A 22,870-nucleotide genomic window follows, 5' to 3' on the forward strand; every position below is an offset into this window, starting at 1 on the left:
CGAGAAGGCACAGTTTTCTTCTGACACAACAATTCTGTTTGGATTTGAAACACGATCTTGAAGTAAACCCGAGATAATATTCAATGTCATTGACAGTTTTGCTAAGCTATATTTTACGATAAGATTTTGGGGTGGCAGGTAGTTTGTGGCTATGTGTGAGAAACAAATCTCACTCACTTCAATAATTTCAGTCCGAGACAAGATCTGAAGTAATCAGTACGTTTATTATATGCTTGCAAATAGACACGCAGAGTTTAGCAAGTACATATCTTATATAGGATTCACTACTCCAAAACCGGTACCCATTTCTATTGTTTATCTCTTGCCTTATCCGGCCTTGTGCATAACAAAGTACAAGTTTTACTTGGCCATTTCACCACATCCTATTGTGGTCCATTGTTAGGTACATTCTCCTTCACTGCCATCTATTTCCCCCACTTGTGACACTTCCTCCCTTTCCCCAACCATATTGATCCTTATGACCTTTTTATTGGGGTTTGTATTTGTGTTTTTGTGTTTTTGCAGAAGTGGGAAACAGATGCTTATAACTACTGCTTGTACAAGCATATCTGGCTTAACCTACAACCTCACAGCACCTTAGCTATTTGTCTGTAACATCTACCATTGTTTGCAGGCACGTTTCATTCTTGTATGCACATTTTAGCTAATACAAAAACAATTATATATTTCCTTCACATAGTTTTCATTCTTGTTGACTCAGCTCTTGGTTGAAACAATTATATACTGGTGTGAGTGCATTTAATTTGCATAAGTAATTATGATTGCAGAAGTAACACTACTTTACCTATATCCCACACTATGCCAACTGCTCTACAGCAAACTCTATTACAACATAGAAAATGTAAATATTGAAAGCTTTCAGGGAGATAATTGGAGAGTGCTCTATTTACAAAATACTGCACATTTTAGAGAGGATGTCTGCTGTTCAAAAGATAAAAGAAAACTTTTTTTTTAAAAAAAGAATTTTTAAAATTCCAATTGATGTAGCAGTGTTTATTCCCCTTCATATTTGCCTTCATACGGGAACTAAGTGTTAAACTCTACCAGATTTTGCCATTTTTTCCTTCAAAGCTGCTTCTTGTTAACTTATTTAAATTCACAAAACAATATGACGATGAAAATATTTGATTCACATCCGGCATGGTTTTGTTCCTGGCGGCCATTTAAAGCCACTCTTTAGTGAGGTTTATTATTGTTACTGGCGATGTTTAATGTCAGAACGGCACAGCTTTAAGGGGCTTCTAGAAGCCCCTCACTGGATGGAACCGAATGATGTCACTCGCTCCTGCTTCCAGCTTCCTTGTTTTCCATATGTGCCAAACTTCAGGATTGAAATTCCTCCTGTACGGTAGGAAGGAAATATAATATAAAAGGTAATTCATTAGATCTGTCGGATTGTGAAGAAACAGACTTTTCCATCCTAGTGTGGCCTGAATGATAGTTGCTCCTTTTGGTCAGTTTCTGTTTACATTAAAACGCTTACTGTTTAGAGAAGAAGCAAGGTTTAAGTGACCCTTCGTTCCGTGGTTTTAAACTAAGTGGGTGAGCAACTTTGGCAGCGGTGAATGTACTGACTTTGAATACCTTTTAGATCAATGTATAATTTGTGCGTTATTATTCTGTTGAACTGTAGTAAATGCTAGGGAAGCAGCAACTTTATGGCATAGTTGAATAATTTTAATCTTATTCATAGACGTACTTGTGGAGTTTGAAATTTGAATCAGATTAATTGAACGGGACATGAGAAGATTATTTTTCTTGCTCACTCTCTCTGTGAGGGCAGCAGTTGCCTATCGTTATGAAGGTAAGAGTGAATTGTTTTCTTGTTATATTGAGAGGATCTAACTGCCAGAGAATTTTCATTCAATTCAATTTCCTTCCTTTCTTTCCCCAAAACCACTGATTTCTGTGATGTGGCAGTACACCAGAAATATTTGTGTAGAATATCTAGAGTGCTGGTTTCTCTCCTTTTACTGAGTCAACTCAAAATAGCTGAGAATTGAGACTAAAATAATGTGTCCCCTACAGAGTAGACTACTGAAAGAAAGGGTACCTCTTTTTGTGGGAATGCTGATATAATAGGTATATGGATGGTTTATGAGGACAGGAAGTGGAGGAACTGAATTATAACAGAGCCTATTTAATATATGACAGCTGGTTTGTTCAGGAAAAAGCTGTTGCATTTGCTGAGGTGGCTAATTATGATCTGAGTTGAGGTAGACCATGAGGAAAAGGAAGTTGATGCAAATTCCTGTCAAGAACACATGAAGTGTAGCTTGGATGTGTGAGGCATAGGCTTAGTATGTCAACTACTTTTACTCATCTGTATCCCAATAGTCAGCTGCTCTTTTCTGGCCAAAGTTAACTGTTAGTAAGTGGGGCTAGGACTAAAATTGGACACTCCCAGGGCACACATTGGCGTCAGAAGAAGGTGATTGATGATAAATGGGGAGAGTTGGAATGTAACAAGGCTCTGGAGAGGGTGCCAAAGGGCAGTGGCTTAAACGTGCCTTGGAATGCCTGGAGATGGGATTGCTCCTGAGTTCACTTTTAGTTGCATACCACTTCAAGAAGAATGAACATATCTGTTAAGTCTTAGCTTTAGTGTCTTTGCAATAGGGTTTTGTTTTTCTACCTCTCACCATTTTTTGTAGCTTGTATAGAGTCAGAGTTTTACAGCACAGAGAGAAGTCCTTTGGCTCATTGTATCTACAGTGGTCATCAAGCACTTATCTATTCTCTTTACATTTCCAGTACTTGGCTCATGGCCCTGTATGCTGTGGAACTTACCGTGTATCTAAATATTTCTTATAAGTTGTAGTCTGTCCCACCTCTACCACCCTTTTTAGGTGGATTTCCATATAAACCACTATACTTTAGGTGAAAAATATTTTCCCTAAATACCCACATTACCCTTCTGCCCTTAACTATAAATTTATGTGTCCTCATTATTGATCCCTATTCAAAAGGGAAAAAAATTCTTCCTATTTAGATCCCTCAAATTTGTACACCTTAAGCATGATTCTCCCCCAGCTTAACCATCTCTGTTCTTCTTAATTCAGTCCTAAATCTGCTCCCCCTAACTTTGAGGCTATGCCCTCTTGTCCTAGTTTCACCTGCCAGTGGAAACATCCTCTATATATCTTTTCTATTTCCTTCATAATTTTATGTTTCTATAAGAAACCCCTGATTCTTCTAAATTCCAATCATTATAATCCCATTATAATCATTACAAGCTCCAGAATCAACTTAGGGAGCCTCCTCTGCACTCCCTCTAGTGCCAGTACATCCTTTCTCAAGTAAGGAGACCAAAACTGCATGCAGTACTCCAGGTGTGGCCTCACCAGAACCCTATACAGCTGCAACATAACCTCCCTGCTTTAGGAATGAAGGACAAAATTCCATTTTCTTTTCTAATGACCTGTTGTACATGCAGACTAAATTTCTGTGATTCATGCACAAAGACACCCAGATTCCTCTGCATAGCAGCATGCTGCAACTATTTACCATTCAATTAATAATCAGTTTTACTGTTACTCCTACCAAAAAGGATGGCTTCACATTTATGAACATTGTATTCCATCTGTCAGACCTTTGCCCACTCACTCAAAGTATTTATGTTCCTTTGCAAAGTTTTACAGTCCTCTGCACACTTTGCTCTATCACTTATCTTAATGTCTCCTTACAGCTGAAAAGCTCCAACCCAGGCATTTTTATCAATGACTCAGAATTAATGCTAGAGAAGACCATAAGCTTACTCATAGAATTAAATTTCAAAACCAACGGTTAAAGGTATTAATTGAGAAAAGTGCTAGCTTTCTACTTTCCTGTATGGCACTTTAGGATTTGCCACTTTTCCATTCAACTCTAGTTTGATGAATTGCCAAAGGGTGATTAGCTAAAAAGTTAGCTGTAAAATATTTTTGATTGAACACAGCTGAGATTTATTGAGGTTATAAAGATGCAATGGTATAATGAATTAAAATTAGCGTCAAGTGCCACCAGGTGGTTCAGGAATATAGGAAAATCAGAAAGCTAAGTGCTTTTGAGCTTGAAGACCCAACAACAATTGATGTTAACAATTCTATGGTTTCACTGAGTAAAGGCAATTTTGGAAACTGAAACGCATTCCGCCAGGGTTGTTTTCAACAGATAATCTGATCCATCCCAATAGAAAACAAAATTATCTCTCAAATAGGAAGCAAGATGGTTCAACTAATAATGTACTTTTCACAGGGGCAAGAGAACACATAAAAATAACATACTCGCAATCATTTACTGACTAATGAACAGGGAATTTAAAAAACGTGAAAGTTCGAGATTTTTGATAAATTGAGGCAGTGATTTGGTGTGCTTAACTGATCTCCATCTCTTCTGTGTTTCCTTCCCAGACTTTGATTTGGTTGATATAATGATGTTTCTGAGCTTGGCTGGACCAGTTTTTGTTTTGTACTCAGAACACTTGCTGTCTATCATTTCTTCTGTAAGCTTTCTCAATTCAGAAATTTACAAAGAATCATTACAATTAGCTACAATTTATTTACCTTGGGTGTTGTTCAAAATGCTCAATGTCACAAAATTTAGAAATCTATTGGTCCTAGCTGCAGTTTCAATTGTTTGAATTCAAGGTGAGTCTGTTATTCAAACCTTGTTGACGCTGCTGTATCTGGCTACTTCACTTATTTGCAAAACAATTTTTAAAAAATATGATATGATGGTTGTTCTGCTGATTGTTAAAGTCAGTCATAGTTAGAATTAAAACAAGTTATCTGAAAATAAACAGTTCTGAAAAGCAGAAACATGATCCTCCCAAGTACGTATTCCTAATTTTCTAAAGGGAAAAATATAGTCTTGAGTTTCAGTAAGTTGTATTTGTACAAGCACATTACAGAATGCCAAACTATATTAAATCAATCCATGGCAAGTTAATATCATATCGTCATATTAACTAAAGTTTGACATTGACCTAACTTTCCTTTCTGTGTTGTAACAAATGGTAAGAAGGAAAGAAATCTACACCAAGAACTCTAAGCTCCAGTGAGAATATTTGTAAATTGAAAGTGCCCTTGAGGAAAGGCAAAAGTATGAAATCATTTTCCTAACACTTTCTAGGTTAAATTGACAGACAATATGGCAGCATAAATTGGGAATAATCTTCCTAAAAGACCATGTATACTGGTACAATTTGTATGGAAGAATTGTCTTATGAACAAAGGCTAAAAGGTTGGGACTCATTGGAATTTAGAAGATCGAGAGGTGAGCTAATTGAAACATATCTTAACAGACTTGAGAGGATGTTTTCCCCTCATGGGAGAGTCTAGGACCAGAGAGCCTAGTCTCAAAATAAAGGGGTGTCAATTTAAGACTGAGATGAGAAGGAATTTCTTCTGAGTGTTGTAATTCTTTGAAATTTCTTGCCATGGAGATTTGAAGGGATGACATACTTGTGTATATTTAAGATTGAGTTTGATAGATTCTTGATCAATAGGGGAATCAAGGGTTATGGGGAAAGAACAGTAACGTGGACGTGAGGAATGTTGGATTAACTATCATCCTATTGAATAACAATGCAGACACGATGGCCAAATGACCTATCACTGTTTCTGTTTCTTATGGTCTTGTGGTCAAATGTTCAAGACTGAAATTGATCGCCTTTAGTTAGATAAGGACATTGAGTATTGTGGTTATGGTAGCAAATTATAATCAGCTATAATTTAAATAAATTATTTAATTGAATAACCAAATAATCTCATTGAAGTAGAGCAGAAATGGTGGCTGAGTGACCTATCCCCTCTAATGGCTCTACAGTTCAACTCCCATGATTTTAAACCCACCTATCTGGCTAAAACTGGCTGAATGTTTGTTTGGCTGAAATTCAGGTTTCATACCTGGCCTACAATGGTTAGGTTTGATTTTCACTTGTTGACTATAGCAGGCACTAAGATAAAGGTCTCAAAACTGGTAAGATTATCTTTAATACATCTTTATTCTGCCAAGCTAATACAGTAACAAAATAGTTTGATGCTATTGTAGATGCCCAAAGAAGTAAATTCATTTTTTTCTTTCTGCTCCTTTTGGGTTAGAAGGAACAATTTGGTACAATTCAAGAGGAATAAAAGCATTTCCCACCATGCGTTTGTTCTCTTTCCACCCCGACGCAACGATCCTGGTTTTTGTAACAGACCTGACAGCTGATTCTATTGCTTACTGGGTTTTAGTGACGTTTTCTTTGCTACCTTGGCATGAAATGGATGGGTGGTTAATTGGAGAGGTTTAAATGGGACTTGGTGTAAAACAGTCCCAGGCATAATTTCTACAGCAATGGGTCAGTTTCTATTCCTCCTGCACATGTACATTTTAAACTATCCTGAAATTGAGTTTATACTCACAAGATTACAAATTGTAAATGGAATATAAACACCATTGTTTTGTTCACATCTGTATATGCTGTTCTGCATGTGTTTGCAAGTTGCCTTGGACATATGGATAATTAGAATGCTGGATCTTTGTCGTTTTATTGATTTGCAAAACTGGTGTTGCTGAAAGTTTTAAGAATCTGGCTTGTGCTCTCTCTCATTTGAAGGCCGGGTGTGAAAAGACACGTCATATGTGTTGTCCACCCAAAGACAGGTTCTCTGCTCATTGCTTCATGATTTAGATATTTCCTCATAAGTTGCTTAGAACAATCTCCTGATTTCCAATTTCATTAAATAATGAACAATATGACTAGGGAAAGGAAAACATTCTTTGCCTTCTTTGTATGTGTATTTCATGGAAACACAGGCTCCCTTCCTGAAGGATCCTCTGCCTATAAGCAGACACTGTAATTAAGGTTCTTCTGCTATCACCACTGAAATGTTATGGTTCTTAAGGAGAGAACCTTTACCTGGTAAGTGATAGGATCAGCCATTAAGAGTCCTGCAAATGTTGGGGGTTGTTGGGAGGGATGAGGGAGAGCACAGTCATGGCAGTGTTATGTCCTGTGTATTTAAATCACAAAGTTGCAAAGTTTATTAATTAATGCTTTTTATTTTGAATTGATCGATTTTGTGCTTCTCAAATTGAGGGAGTGGTTTCGAGGAACCGGAATACTTCTCCAGCTTGCCTATCAGAGTACACATTTTCATGAACACAAAGGTTAAAGCTCCTTCTCTCCTGCAGCCATTGATTGTAGTTCAAACTTCTGGAGCAAAGTGTTGACAAACATGTGGCAATAAAAATTACTGAGAGTCATGAAATGATAACAAAAGCTATTTCACTTAGCTTTCCACCACACAAAATATGACTTAAAAGGAATATGCACACATATTGCTTGAATAGCTGGGTCCATAATTCTATCAGGTAAGTTTCTTTGGAACTCTCACCAGTTAGGAGTTGTAAGAGTTCCAAGAGGCCTGGACTAGGATCCAGATTTTGAAATTACTTTCTACTGCTTTCACAGTATCTCTTTACAAAAATCACATTGCATATTTTCTTAGAGACTAAAGATTTTTCCACTGTATTCGATGGTTATGCCACTTTACAGTGATGGATTAAGAAGGTTACATGTGTCATTACACATATTAACCCTGCCACAATGCGACTGATAGCTATTACTTGGGGCACCAATGAGGCCCATCCCATTTGTGCTTGGAGAAAGGAGTTCAGTGAAACTTAGGGCCTTGATCCTCTTTGTGCTGAATAAATAGTATGCGCACACTTAAAACAAACTCTTAGCAAAAGCAACTGAGGATGAAATGGTAAACTTAGTTTTGAATAAAGAGAATTAGATATCAAGTTCAACTATGTCTTTAATTAAATACTTGTGTACCTTCATAATTCCCCTCAGTTTGTCATACTTGGCTGTTGCTTGATTTGAGAATGACACCATGGTTTCTGTCATGGATCGTCATATAATTCAACACAACAATTCTCAACTCATAGATTTTTGGGAACATTGGGCATGACATCCCATGAGGTCATGGGATCCAAATTGCAGGATTTGCTTCTTTTTTTGCTCTGCCCTTCCTCATCATTGCATCAGCATGACTGAATGCGATAGACAAGTTGTTTTTTGAATGACTCTGTAGAGCTTATTCCGAGTCATTGAAGCTCTCTTTGTAGTGCAGCACCATTAACGTAACGAGAACCTTTTGAAGTGTTTTCTTTGTCTTCCCCTGGAATGCTGACCACATAACAATTGAGAAAAGAGTACCTGGTAGAGAAGATGATTTACTCACAGTGGAGTTGATTTTGCTGGCATTTTGCCTGAATGCTTGTAGAGCTAGCTTCCAGAGAGACATTAGCCTTTATTTGACTGTCCTCCCAACAACAGTCATTGAATCTGGAAAATACAACAGAGGCATTGCTGATGGAAATTCTCTAACACTTTTTTGCATCATGTTAACAGTCCATGCTTTGCTGAAGTACAGGAGTGTGGTGATGACAGCTTCTCTCTACACCAGGGCTTTTGTTGACTAGCAGAGATCTGTATTGTCAAATATTCACTTTTTTTTTTGTTTTTGGTCATGGAATGCAGGTGTCGTTGGCTTTGCCAACATTTATCACCCAGAGACAAAAACAGAAATTGTTAGAAAATCTCAGCAGGTCTGGAGAGAAATCAGAGTTAATGTTTTGGGTCCAGTGATGCTTCTTCAGACTTGCTGAGATTTTCTAGCAATTTCTGTTTTTGTTACTGATTTCCAGCATCTTGTGAATTCTGAATACTAGGTGAATGTCCATTGTTGGTTGGGCATGTTGACAGTCTGTCCAGACCTTTGCATTTGGATCCTTGGTAGCTTTCTTCAAGGTTGACAATGAGCACCACGATTTCACTGCTAATGGTAAAATCTGTGAAATGAATAGTAATGTGGAGGAGTTGCAGTGCAGACATCTTATTTTTTACTATTGTTGAGGGACATCACTGCCAATTCATATGTAAGGCCAATGTGAAAAAGACAGGGATGCTGCTCAGAAAACAGGAGGCACATTTCACTTATATCCAAGCAAACCCCCGAAAATACTATGCCTCATCTATATATATATATCTACTTTTTCTTTTGCTCAATTATGTCTTATCAGTAAAATTTTGTCAGATTCAGAAATCCTTTGACCGGTTATCTCATATTTCTGGATGCTTTATATTTGGAAGATCTGATACTTCAGAAGTAGCAATCATCTTCTGCTGTGTCTCTGATAACTTGCCAAGAAATGCAGTATCTACTTATTCTGAATGGTTTCCGATTGAACATTTTCATGTGAGTGCTGCTGAAAATAATATCTAACCTTTCTACTGGAGTTGAAGCTAACTGCTTTTCATCACTCAAGACAGTTAACAATTCTTTAATGGAATTAACATCATATGTATTTTCCACAATAAATTGAATCTCTGTCATCCCAACATACTTAGATAATACCAGTGGAATTACAATAGGAATGAAAACTAGTGTCTTCATTTTAATCTGTTATCATTGAGGCTGCAGGAATGCCCCATCACTCTCGTCCCATGGGTCATAACAAAACTAAAATTATCTTTTCCAGGGCATTGGTGATTACACTGCTATTAAAGGCTTATCTTTTAGTAAAATGTCTACATCAAAATTATCTGCATTTTAGCCTTTTTAAAATGTTTCCACCAAAACTTATGATCAATCTCATTCTGTAGTCATGACAGACATAACATCAAAATATTTAAGAGCAGATAGAGAGGACTTATTGACCACTACAGACATCTAATCCAGATCCCCAAAGAAAATTTCAGATAACGTAACAGGAGAAATACAAGCTGTAGGCCATTCCTTGCTCCAAATCTGCCCTGCCATTCAAAAGGATCTGCCTGAGAGAGTGCTGGAGGCAGATATTATCTCAATATTTTAGAAACAGTGGGTACTTAAAATGCCAGGATATTATAGGCTATGAATCAAGTGCAGACAAATAGGATTAGTGTACTTTGGTATTTGTTGGTTAGCATAGACATGGTGGGCTGAATGGCCTGTTTCTATGATGAAGGGCTTTTGCCCGAAATGTCGATTTTCCTGCTCCTTGGATGCTGCCTGACCTGCTGTGCTTTTCCAGCACTACTCTAATCTTGACTCTAATCTCCAGCATCTGCAATCCTCACCTTCTCCTCTATGCTGTATTATTGAATAACTGTATGACTCTATCATGCATAATCTGCTTAGGTTTCAACTCTTCTTTCATGCCAGCTCATCAATTCCCTAGTATTTCAAAAATGTACCTACTTTCTCCTCAAAACTTCCAGTAATCTATTCTCTGGGTACAGAATTCCAGACATTCACTACCCTCTCCGGAGTAAAAAAAAAGCACCTCAATTTTAAACGTGTCGCCATTTATTCTGTGAATGTGTCCCCTAGTTTGAGATTCCCCCACTAATAAAGTCATCATCTCCAAATCTATCTTGCCAAGCTTCCTCAAAATCTTGTGTGTTTCAAAAAGATCACATCCCACTCACTAGAGATTAGAAGAATAAAAGATTAAAATGTTTAGCTGTTCTTGATAAATCAAGCCCTGCATCCCAGAAATCAACTTAGTGAATCTTTTTTTATGACCTTTAATACAAGTAGATCCTTTCTTAAAATCTGTGCACAGAAATCTGGGTGTGACTTCACCAACACCATGTGCAATTGTAGCAAAACATCCCTAATTATTAAACTTCAATCCCTCAACAATAAAGGTCACAAATCAAATATCTACTTGTGCTGCCAATTTTACCTTCACCAACAAATTTTGTTTAGCCATTGCACAGGCCACTATAATGAAGGAAGCATTTCTCCAACATTTTCCAGTAACTGCTCTGTTTCCTTGACCTCACTTTTTTTAAGAAAAATATTGCTGGGATGTGGGCATTGTGAACTGGGCCAGCATTCATTATCCATCCCTAAGTGCGCTTGAGGAGGTGGTCAGTTGCTTTCTTGAATCGCTGTCTGTCTGGTGTGGGTATACCTACACTGCTGTTAGAGAGGGACTTCCAGGATGTTGACCCAGCAACACTTAAGGAATAATTATATACTATAGTTCCAAGTTAGACTTAGACTGGATGATATGTGACTTGGAAAGAAACTTGAAGATTTTGATATTCTTCAGCATCTGCTGCTCTTGACCTTTTTAGGTGATAGTACATTCCAAAGCCATGACCTCTATCTAAAAAGCCTTGGTGAATTTATGCTGTGCAAGTTGTAATTGGTACACTTTGCTGCTACTGTGTGTATTGTTGGTGGAGGGAATAAAGGTTTGTGGATGCAGTGCCTGCTGAGTAGGCTACTTTGTCCTCAATAGTATCAAACGTCTTCAATTTTGTTTAAAATGGGCTCATCCAGGCAAGTGGGGAGTATTCCATCATACACCTGACTTGTGTCTTATGGATGGTAGACAAGCTTTGTGGAGTTGGGGGATGAGCCATTACTGTGGCACGGCGGCTCAGTGGTTAGCCCTGCTGCCTCATAGCACCAGGGACCTGGTTTGATTCCAGCTGCGGGTGTCTGTCTGTGTGGAGTTGCACATTCTCCCAGTATCTGCGTGGGTCTCCTCTGGTTTCTCCCACAATCCAAACACGTGCAGGTCAGATGGTTTAGCCATGCTAAATTGCCCTGAGTGTCCAGGGTTGTGTAGGTTGGGTAGATTAACCATGGGAAATGCAGGCTTACAGGGATAGGGTAGGATAGAGTGGGTCTGGGTGGGATACTCTTTAGGGGGTTGGTATGGACTTGATGGGCTGAATGGCCTGCTTGCACATTGTACGGACTCTATGGTTTTATTGTTTATTAACATTTTAGTAGTTCAAGCCTGGATGTTGTCCCAGTCTTGTTGCATTTGAACATTGTTCCTGTATCTGAGGAGTCATGAATGGTTCTGAAGATTGTGCAATCATTAGTGAATGGCACTATTTTGCACTTTATGATAGAGGAAAGGTCATTGCTGAAGCAGTTGCAGATTTTTGGATCTAGGATATTACTGAGGAACGCCTAGAGCTGAGATGACTGACATCCAACACACTGAATCATCTACTTTTATGCTTGATATGACACCAACCCGTAGAGAACTTTCCTCTGATTCCCATTGACTCAAATACTATTTCACCTTGCCTCACCTAACTTCTGGATTTGAGCTTTTTTTTGTCTATTTTAAGGACTAGACATGAATTATTGGAAATATGAACCAGAGTGCAATTTGGATTAGTAGACTATTTTTACTTTTACTTTTTCTTTAAAGGAGAAGTGATCCTATGTTCTGTTGCTGTTTCTCATCTGCCTTTTCTGTCCTGTCCGCATTTGCGATTAAAAGTGATATAGTTTAAATTTGCAGATTAGTAACTAATCTATTTTTAACATGTTGGGGAGACTTGTAACAAGAAAATAACCATGCTAGAGATTAAACTGTGACCATAAGACGCAGGTGCAAAAGTAGTCCATTCGGCCCATCGAGTCTGTTCCAGCACTCAGTGAGATCAGTGTTGATTTCGGAGCCCTTGAATCCACTCTCTTACCATTTCCCCAATTCCCTTACTGGTTACAATTCTGTCAAGCATATCCTTGAACATTATTAGCCCCCAGCCTTGAGCGCTCTCTGCATAAAATAATTTCACCACCTTCTGAGAGAAAAAAAACTCCTCATCTCTGTCTTAATCTTTCACCTTTCACCTTAAACCTATGCCCTCTAGTTTTACACTGCCCTATCCTAGGAAAAAGACTTTGACTATTCATCCTCTCCATGCCTCTCATAGAGTCATACAACGTGAAAACAGACCTTTCGGTCCAACTTGTCTATGCCAACCAAGTTTCCCCACCTAAATTAGTCCCATTTGCCTACATTTGGCCCATGTCCCTCTAAACCTTTCCTATTCGTGTACCTGTCTAAATATCTTTCACATGTTGTAACTGTACCTGCATCGACCACTTCCTCTGGCAGTTCATTCCACATTCAAACCACCCTCTGTGCGAATAAGGTTACCCTTCAGGTCCCTTTTAAATTTTTCTCCTCTCACCTTTAAAGCTTTGCCTTCCAGTTTTGAACTGCCTGAGCTTTGAGATTCTTTTCCATGGAGAGGCTAATCTAGACTGTGCCACTGAACAAATTGAAGGCTGAATTAGATGGATTTTTAATCAACAAAAGAGTAAAAGGTTTACAGGCAGCAAAATGGAGTTTAAGCCACAATCAGATCAGTAATTGTCTTATCAAAAAACCAAATATTCTACTCTTGTTCTAATTTCTTATAATCAATGGAGGGGGAAGTACCACTGCACCAGAGGTGCTGACTTTCAGGTGAGATGTTAATATTGAGACCATATCTACATTCTTGGTGGAAACATGGAACTACGCCAAAAAAAAGGCAGTTTTCCCAGTGCCCTGTCCAACAGTTTTCTCTCAACCATCACCAGGAAAAATGGATTAAAGTGGTAATTTATCTTACTGCTATTGTTGCATTTTATACAAAAAATAAGGTTAGATCACAGAGTACAGTTGGAAATTTTCATGCTTCGTATCAAATGGAATTTGAAACATTGGAGGATGGACAGTGTAGATGTACCAGGATGATGTCACTGATGGGAATTACAGTTTTCACGGACTTTGATACTTGAACTTGATACTGCCGTTACAGCAAAAAAGGCAAAGAGAAAATTTAATAAGAGCTTTTCAAAATTGTGACTGGGGTAGGCAGTAGTAAAAGTCCTCAAATTCTTTGTTGTACAAGGAATGAAGTTTGAAGGAATTTTTTTTTGCAGAAGGTTGTTGCGTCATGATTACGATGTAGTACAAGTTCTGTTTTAAAAGGGGTGATCCTTTAATCTTGGAACCTTTTGAGCATAGACAGCCACCATTCAGCTAATCATGCCTGTGCCCTACCAATACAGTTAATTTCCCATGTCTATTACTGTTAAATCCATTTCTAACATCCTACAGATCACTTTATGTCGCCTCAACATAAAGTGGTGACGAGTTCAAATCCCACTTGAGAGACTTGAGTCCATAGTGCAAGCTTCAGTAAAATGCTGAGGCGGGTTTCAACTTTAAGGTGAAAGGTCATACTGAAACCCCAGCTTCTCCAAAATGTAAATATTAAAAATACTAGATTGGCTAGTTCCTTTGGCTGTATTGAGTTTTGGAATGCCCTTAAGCTAGTGCAAGGTGCTATGAAAATGCAACTTGTTCACAAAACAACAGAGGCTGAATTTCAAATAATAAGTGGAGAGAGTGATCTCGAGGGCTCATGAAATACTGAGTTCACATAACTTGACGGCAGCAGGACGATGGTATAGAATCAAAGCACAGGTCATTTAGGCCATCATTCTTGTGGCAGCTCTTGGAAAGAAATTATTCCCAATGCCTTGCTCTTTACCCATAGCCTTACAATGTTCCTTCCTTTTACCATAATTTCCTTTTACTATTGAATTTGCTTCCATTAACCTTCCAGAACAATTCTCCAACCAAGTCTTCAACACCACCCCCTAGACCCCCGCCCCTTGCCAGATCTTTTACTAATTACCTTAAATGTTTATTTGTAATCAACTTTTCTCCATTACAGGGCCTTGCAAAGTAGAGTCAGGACCTCACATGGGGATGATTTTATAAATCTCTATAAGATCACCCTTCAGCTCCAGGGAAGACAGCCTCAGCCTATCAGCTTCTCCCTATAGCTCAAAGTCTTCAATTGCAGCCATATCACTTTAAATCTTTTCCAAGCCCTTTCAGGTTTAATAATGATCTTCCTGTAGTAGTGAGACCAGAATTGAACACACTATTCTAAAAGTGGCCTCACCACCAATGTCCTGTACAACTGCAACATGACATCCCAACTCCAAAACTCTGTGCACTGACCAATAACAGCAAGTGTGCCAAATGCCTTCTTCAGCATCGTGTCTACCTGTGACTCCATTTTCAAGGAACCATGAATCTGGACCCTAAGGCCTCTTTGTTCAGCAACACTCCCCATGACCCTACCATTAACTGTATAAGTCCTGTCTTGGTTTGCCTTACCAAAATGTAATACCTCACATTTATCTAAATTAAACTCCATTTGGCACTTCTCAGCCCATTGGCCCATCTGATCAAGGTCCCGTGGTATTCTGAGATGACCTTCTTCACCATTCACTACACCACTAAGTTTGGTGTCATCTATAAACCTATGAACTGTAACTCCCATATTCGCATCCAAATCATTTATATAAATGACAAAAAGCAGTGGACTCAGCACCGATCCTTATGGCAAACTACTAGCCAGAGGCCTCCAGTCCGATAATACACCCTACACCACTACCCTCTGTCTCCTACCTTCAAGTGGATTCTATATCCAATTGGCTGGTTCTCCCTGTATTCTGTGTGATCTAATCTTGCTAACCAATCTATCATGTGGAACCTTGTCAAATGCCTTACTGAAGCACATATAGACAATGTCTACGATTCTTCTTTCATCAATCATTTTTGTCACCTCTTCAAAAAAACTCAATCAAGTTAGTGAGATATGATTTGCTATGCACAAAGCCAAGCTGACTATTCCTAATCAGTCCTTACCTTTCCAAATGCATGTAAATCTTGTCCTGGGAATTGGTTTAGCTCAGTTGGGTTGGATCATTGGTTTGCAGAGTAGGGTGATGCCAACAGTGTGGATTCAATTCCCATCATTGGCTTGAGGTTGCCATAAAGGACTTTCCTTCACAACTTTCCCTCACCTGAGGTCTGGTGGCCCTCATTTTAAATCACCATCAGTCGCTTCTCTCTATTAAGAGAGCAGCCCCTATGGCCTGGTAAGACTATGGCGACACAATAACAATTCCTCTCCCTCAGATTCCCCTCCAACAACTTACCCATCACTGATGTTGGGTTCACTGATCTATAGTTCCCTGGCTTTTCCTTACTGCCTTTCTTTACTAGTGGCACCACATTAGCCAACCTCCAGTCTTCTGGAGATGAACAGGAGGCTGGAAGAACACAGCAAGCAAGTCAGCATCAGGAGGTGGAGAAGTTAGCATTTTGGGTGTAACCCTTTGTCTCTAACCTCCAGTCTTCTGGGACCTAACCCATGGCTGTTGATACAAATATCTCAGCAAGGAGCCCATCAATCTCTTGCCGAGCATCTCAAGAAGTTCTGGGATACACCTGATCAGGTCCTTGGGATCTATATTCCTTTGTGTTTTAAGACCTCCAACACTTCCTCTTTTGTAATATGAACATTTTCAAGACATTACTATTTATTTCCCCAAGCGCCCTACCTTCTAAGTCCTTCTCCACATTAAATACTGACGTGAAATATTCATTTAGTATCTGGCCCATCTATGTAGTTCCACGCATAGATGGCCTTGTTGATCTTTAAGGGACGCTATTCGCTCCCTGGTTACTCTATTGTCCTTAATGTATTTGTAGAATCTCTTTGGATTCTCCTTAACCCTGTTTACCAAAGCTAACTCACATCCCATTTTTGTCCTCCTAAACTACCCTCTTAAGTATACTCCTACTGCCCTTATACTCCTCGAGGGATTCACTCAATCCCAGCTGTCTAAACCTGATATATGCCTCTTTTTTTCTTACCCAGTGGATTCTGGGTAATCCAAGATGGAGGACGGGGAAAGTTTCTGGCTGTAAGAGCTGCTCCTTTCTTTGAGGTATTTTAGGTGTTGGAGGTGATTTCCTTGAATTCCAGGAACAGCAATTACTATTTTATATGCTGTTGCATTGTTTTGGAACTTTGGAAAAAAATAGTCAAAACAACAGCAGTTTTAAAAGGGAGAAGAGCAGACAAAGGAAGCAAATTGTAAGGACAGTGCAGGAGAGAGAGAGAAAGAGAGAACCTGCACAGTTACCGCCTTTGCTGTTTGAAATTGTGTATCACTGGACATCGGAGTGCATCTGGGAAAATTAACAAACAGTGAAATTCACAACTAATCTTGGAGGAACTGTTGGGCGAAGTTCACAGCACAGAATCAGATAAGTTAATCGTTGATTTAAGTCTGTCCAAGATAAAGGCTGCAGTAGTGGGTACAGTGGATTCTTTCTTGATTATGTGTTTTTGGAGGTAAGTCTCTTGATTAAACTTAAAATATAAGCCATAGCTATTAATTTAACCTGGGGCAGTGTTTGTAGAGGAATAAGACAGTGTTATTTTCTGGGTCTGTAGATTGTGAAGGAGCAAAAATGTCAGATGTGGGAGTTTAAAGAGAGTTTAAGGGTTACTGTGGATTATATCTGCCATAAATGCTGTTAGATGCAAATCTTATCAGATCAAGTGGATCAGTTGGAGAGACAGATAGAAACGATGAGGAATTTGCAACAGTTACAGTATGTGATGGATGGCAGTTATAGGAAGGGGGGGGGGATGTCTCAGATACAGTTAACTCCAGCAAGGGTGAGAGAAGTAGGCAGCTAGTGCAGGATCTTTTGTGGATATACCCATTTCAAACAGGTATGCTGTTTTGGAAAATGTAGGGGGTGATGGAATCTCAGGAGAACGTAGCACGAACAGCCAAGTTTCTGGTATTGAGACTGGCTGTAATGCAATGATGGGTACGTCGGCTTCCAAGAGATCAATTGTGTTAGGGGATTCTGTAGTCCAAGGTACAGACAGACGTTTCTGTGGACAGCAGCGAAAAAGCAGAATGGTTTGTTGTTTCCCTGGTGACAGGATCAAGGATGTCTCCGAGAGGGTGCAGAATATTCTCAAGGGGGAGAGGGGCCAGCAGGAGGTCATTGTCCACATTGGAACTAACGATATAGGAAGGGAAAAGGTTGAGATTCTGAAGGGAGATTACAGAGAGTTAGGCAGAAATTTAAAAAGGAGGTCCTCAAGGGTAGTAATATCTGGATTACTCCCAGTGCTACAAGCTAGTGAGGGCAGGAATAGGAGGATAGAGAAGATGAATGCATGGCTGAGGAGCTGGTGTATGGGAGAAGGATTCACATTTTTGGATCATTGGAATCTCTTTTGGGGTAGAAGTGACCTGTACAAAAAGGACGGATTGCACCTAAATTGGAAGGGGACTAATATACTGGCAGGGAGATTTGCTAGAACTGCTTGGGAAGATCTAAATTAGTAAAGTGGGGGGAGTGGTTGGGACCCAGGGAAATAGAGGAAAGAGCTCGATCTGAGATGAGTACAGCTGAGAACAGAGGTCAGTCAAACAGTCAGGGCAGGCAGGGACAAGGTAGGACTAATAAATGAAACTGCATTTATTTCAATGCAAGGGGCCTAACAAGGAAGGCAGATCAATACAGGGCATGGTTAGGAACATGGCACGAGGATTATCATAGCAATTATGGAAACATGGTTCAGGGATGGGCAGGACTGGCAGCTTAATGTTCCAGGATACAGATGCTACAGGAAGGACAGAAAGGGAGGCAAGAGAGGAGGGGGAGTGGTATTTTTGATAAGGGATAGCATTACAGCTGTGCTGAGGGAAGATATTCCCGGAAATACATCCAGGGAAGTTATTTGGGTGGAACTGAGAAATAAGAAAGGGATGATCACCTTTTTGGGATTGTATTATAGACCCCCCAATAGTCAGAGGGAAATTGAGAAACAAACTTGGAAGGAGATCTCAGCTATCTGTAAGAATAATAGGGTAGTTATGGTAGGGGATTTTAACTTTCCAAATATCGACTGGGACTGCCATAGTGTTAAAGGTTTAGATGGAGAGGAATTTCTTTAGTGTGTACAAGAAAATTTTCTGATTCAGTATGTGGATATATCTACTAGAGAAGGTGCAAAACTTGACCTATTCTTGGGAAATAAGGCAGGGCAGGTGACTGAGGTGTCAGTGGGGGAGCACTTTGGGGCCAATGACCATAATTCTATTCGTTTTAAAATAATGATGGAAAAGGATAGACCAAATCTAAAAGTTGAAGTTCTAAATTGGAGAAAGGCCAATTTTGACGGTATTAGGCAAGAACTTTTGAAAGCTGATTGGAGGCAGATGTTCACAGGTAAATGAACGGCTGGAAAATGGGAAGCCTTCAGAAATAAGATCACGAGAATCCAGAGAAAGTATATTCCTGTCAGGGTGAAAGGGAAGGCTGGTAGGTATAGGGAATGCTGGATGACTAAAGAAATTGAGGGTTTGGTTAAGAAAAAGAAGGAAGCATATGTCAGATACAGACAGGATAGATTGAGTGAATCCTTAGAGTATAAAGAAAGTAGGAGTATACTTAAGAGGGAAATCAGGAGGGCAAAACGGGGACATGAGGTAGCTTTGGCAAATAGAATTAAGGAGAATCCAAAGGGTTTTTACAAATACATTAAAGACAAAAGAGCAACTAGGGCGAGAACAGGGCCCCTCAAAGATCAGCAAGGCGGCCTTTGTGTGGAACCACAGAAAATGGGGGAGATACTGAATGAATATTTTGCATCAGTAGTTACTGTGGAAAAGTATATGGAAGATACAGACTGTAGGGAAATAGATGGTGACATCTTGCAAAATGTCCTGATTACAGAGGAGGAAGTGCTGGATGTCTTAACGGTTATCAGGACCTGATCAGGTGTACCCGAGAACTCTGTGGGAAGCTAGAGAAGTGATTGCTGGGCCTCTTGCTGAGATATTTGTATCATCGACAGTCACAGGTGAGGTGCCGGAAGACTGGTGGTTGGCAAATGTGGTGCCACTGTTTAAGAAGGGAGGTAAAGACAAGCCAGGGAACTATACACCGGTGAGCCTGACCTCAGTGGTGGGCAAGTTGTTGGAGGGAATCCTGAGGGACAGGATGTACATGTATTTGGAAAGGCAAGGACTGATTCGGGATAGTCAACATGGCTTTGTGCATGGGAAATCATGTCTCACAAACTTGATTGAGTTTTTTGGGGAAGTAACAAAGAAGATTGATTCGGGTAGAGCAGTAGATGTGATCTATATGGACTTCAGTAAGGCTTTCGACAAGGTTCTCCATGGGAGGCTGATTAGCAAGGTTAGATCTCATGGAGTACAGGGAGAACTAGCCATTTGGATACAGAACTGGCTCAAAGGTAGAAGACAGAGGGTGGTGGTGGAGGGTCGTTTTTCAGACTGGAGGCCTGTGATCAGTGGAGTGCCACAAGGATCGGTGCTGGGCCCTCTAATTTTTGTCATTTACATAAATGACAAAAGAGGTACAGTTAGTAAGTTTGCAGATGACACCAAAATTGGAGGTGTAGTGGACAGCGAAGAGGGGTACCTCAGCTTACAACAGGATCTGGACCAGATGGGTCAATGGGCTGAGAAGTGGCAGATGGTGTTTAGTTCACATAAATTCAAGGTGCTGCATTTTGGGAAAGCAAATCTTAGCAGGACTTATACACTTAATGGTAAGGTCCTAGGGAGTGTTGCTGAACAAAGAGACCTTGGAGTACAGGTTCATAGCTCCTTGAAAGTGGAGTCGCAGGTAAATAGGATAGTGAAGAAGACGTTTGGTATACTTTCCTTTATTGGTCAGAGTATTGAGTACAGGAGTTTGGAGGCCATGTTGCGGCTGTACAGGACATTGGTTAGGCCACTATTGGAATATTGTGTGCAATTCTGGTCTCCTTCCTATCGGAAAGATTTTGTGAAACTTGAAAGAGTTCAGAAAAGTTTTACAAGGATGTTGCCAGGATTGGAGGATCTGAGCTACAGGGAGAGGCTGAACAGGCTGGGGCTGTTTTCCCTGGAGCGTCGGAGGCTGAGGGGTGACCTTATAGAGGTTTACAAAATTATGAGGGGCATGGAAAGGATAAATAGACAAAGTTTTTTCTCTGGGGTCGGGGAGTCCAGAACTAGAGGGCATAGGTTTAGGGTGAGAGGGGAAAGATATAAAAGAGACCTAAGGGGCAACTTGTTCACGCAGAGGGTAGTACGTGTATGGAATGAGCTGCCAGAGGATGTGGTGAAGGCTGGTACAATTGCAACATTTAAGAGGCATTTGGATGGGTATATGAATAGGAAGGGTTTGGAGGGATATGGGCTGGGTGCTGGCAGGTGGGACTAGATTGGGTTGGGATATCTGGTCGGCATGGACAGGTTGGACCGAAGGGTCTGTTTCCATGCTGTACATCTCTATGCCTCTGTGACTCTGACAGTGCCTCAATTTTTCTTTTCAACCAACATTGCTTACCAGCTACACCTACCAGCCTTGCCCTTCACACTAATAGGAATATTCTATCTCTGAACTCCTGTTATCTCATTTTTGAAGGCCTCCTACTTTTTGATAGATACTTATCTGATAGATACTCCAGATCACAGCAAAAATAATTACTTTTGTCCCATAAGCATCTTAAAACAATGTCTCATAGAGAGGAAGGTAAGAAAGAGCAAATTTGGCCATTGAGGTAGTGGAGGGTGAAAGACAGTAAGCGTGAGATAGAATCAGAGGTGGACAATTCACAATATGAATCAACAATTAACTAATAATTAAATACTGGGACAGTTATGCATTTTCACACTTTGAGGGAGGACAAGAGTAAGATCTAGTAAGGTCGTTTAGGAAATTAAAGGAAATCTATGCTCCTGACACTGAGTGGAAAAGAAATAACACTCAAAGACATTGCAAAAAGAATGAACTGTGAACTCAAGCCACAATCTGAGTCTAACTGACTGCCTACTGAATTGATGGTTGCTGCCATTGACAATGTAATAGAATCACCAAAATGAAGTCACCTCATTTCCCTTTTGAGGTTGTGACTCTGATCCATAGACTGTGCTTTTTTTATAACTGTACTTTCCACCTACAGTATTGCTGCAAAGCTGGTTGTCTGGACGGATCTGTTCATCTTGTATGAATGATCATGTATATTTGGATTTACGGCGGGGTGGGGGGTTCATATTAGTAATTAGCAACTGGTGGTTTTGCCACATTTTCGAGGATAAGTTTGTTATGTTTTTTTTTGTTTTCTTGTTTATTGACGAAAATTGCTTGAGTTTTTAAAAAAACTCTTAGATGGTGGTCACAATTTGGCATTAATCATCCTTCAGATTAAATTGGTCATATTTCACATTTGTGATGACTCATAGATTCGTGCAGCTGATTTCCATAGCACTTTTCCCATTGTGATCATAAAACCATATTTGGACCAAGGCTGGGAATGATTCAGGAGCTGAATGGTTCTAGTGGGACCCAAACTGAGATCCAGGAGCTGGTTATTGCTAAGCAATTGGTGCTTGATAGCACTATTGATGTCATGTTCCATCATTATACTGATGATTGTGAGTAAATTGGGGCAGTCATTGGCTGGGTTGGATTTTATCAGCAGTTTATGGACAGTATATTCTTAGGTAATTTTCACATTTCTGGGTAGATGCCTGTTTTGTTGCTCCAATGGAACAGCTGGTCTAGGGCTACGGCACATTTTGGAGCTCAAATCTTCAGTACCAGTGCTAGAGTTGTCAGAACCCATAGCCTTTGCAATGATCAGTGTCTTCAGCCATATCTGGATATCATGTGAACTGAATAGAATTGGCTGAAGACTGGCATTGTGATGCTGGGAACCTGAGGAGGAGTCTGATTTGGATTGCCCATTGCTTTGTGATTAGTCCTGATGAGTACAAGATGTGACACCTCAACTTTTGGATGTGTTTTTTTAACAATTTTATGTTCTTTCTTGTCCCAAGAGCCATTCTACCCCTATTTTGATTTGGACCTGGGCATAAGGTGATGAAGAGGATATTACTGTTAACCAGGCAAGATTAGTGTTGGGTTTAAATACGCAGATTTAGAAGTGTGGTGTAATTGTGCTATACTAGTAAAGTTAAAATGTGTGTGGAATTTTAAGCTTCCTGTGTCGAGAGTAATGGTGAAAAACCTGCAAAAATACAGTGAGTGTAAAATATCAGATTCTCGATGTCGAGAGAGACGATCCTCCAGGATCCTGTATCCTTGCAAGGTGGCATGACCAGACCTTTTTATGTCTGCTTTCACACCAACT

At 39.8% G+C, this 22,870-nt stretch overlaps 1 protein-coding gene across 1 annotated transcript in view; it reads left to right on the top strand.

The window, feature by feature from the left end:
* Positions 1-1,234: 1,234 nt before the first annotated feature.
* Positions 1,235-22,870, top strand: part of srpx2 (sushi-repeat containing protein X-linked 2) — a 70,289-nt gene continuing 48,653 nt past the window's right edge. The window contains exons 1-2 of the mRNA XM_043704663.2: positions 1,235-1,394; positions 1,715-1,825. Of these exons, the coding sequence (XP_043560598.1) occupies positions 1,762-1,825 (64 nt within the window). The 5' untranslated portion in view covers positions 1,235-1,394; positions 1,715-1,761. The remainder of the gene's footprint in view (positions 1,395-1,714; positions 1,826-22,870) is intronic.

This window comes from Chiloscyllium plagiosum, unplaced genomic scaffold, assembly GCF_037043375.1.
Source record: "Chiloscyllium plagiosum isolate Xiang-an unplaced genomic scaffold, Cpla_swu_hap1 HiC_scaffold_11, whole genome shotgun sequence".
Classification (NCBI taxonomy): Eukaryota; Metazoa; Chordata; class Chondrichthyes; order Orectolobiformes; family Hemiscylliidae; genus Chiloscyllium; species Chiloscyllium plagiosum.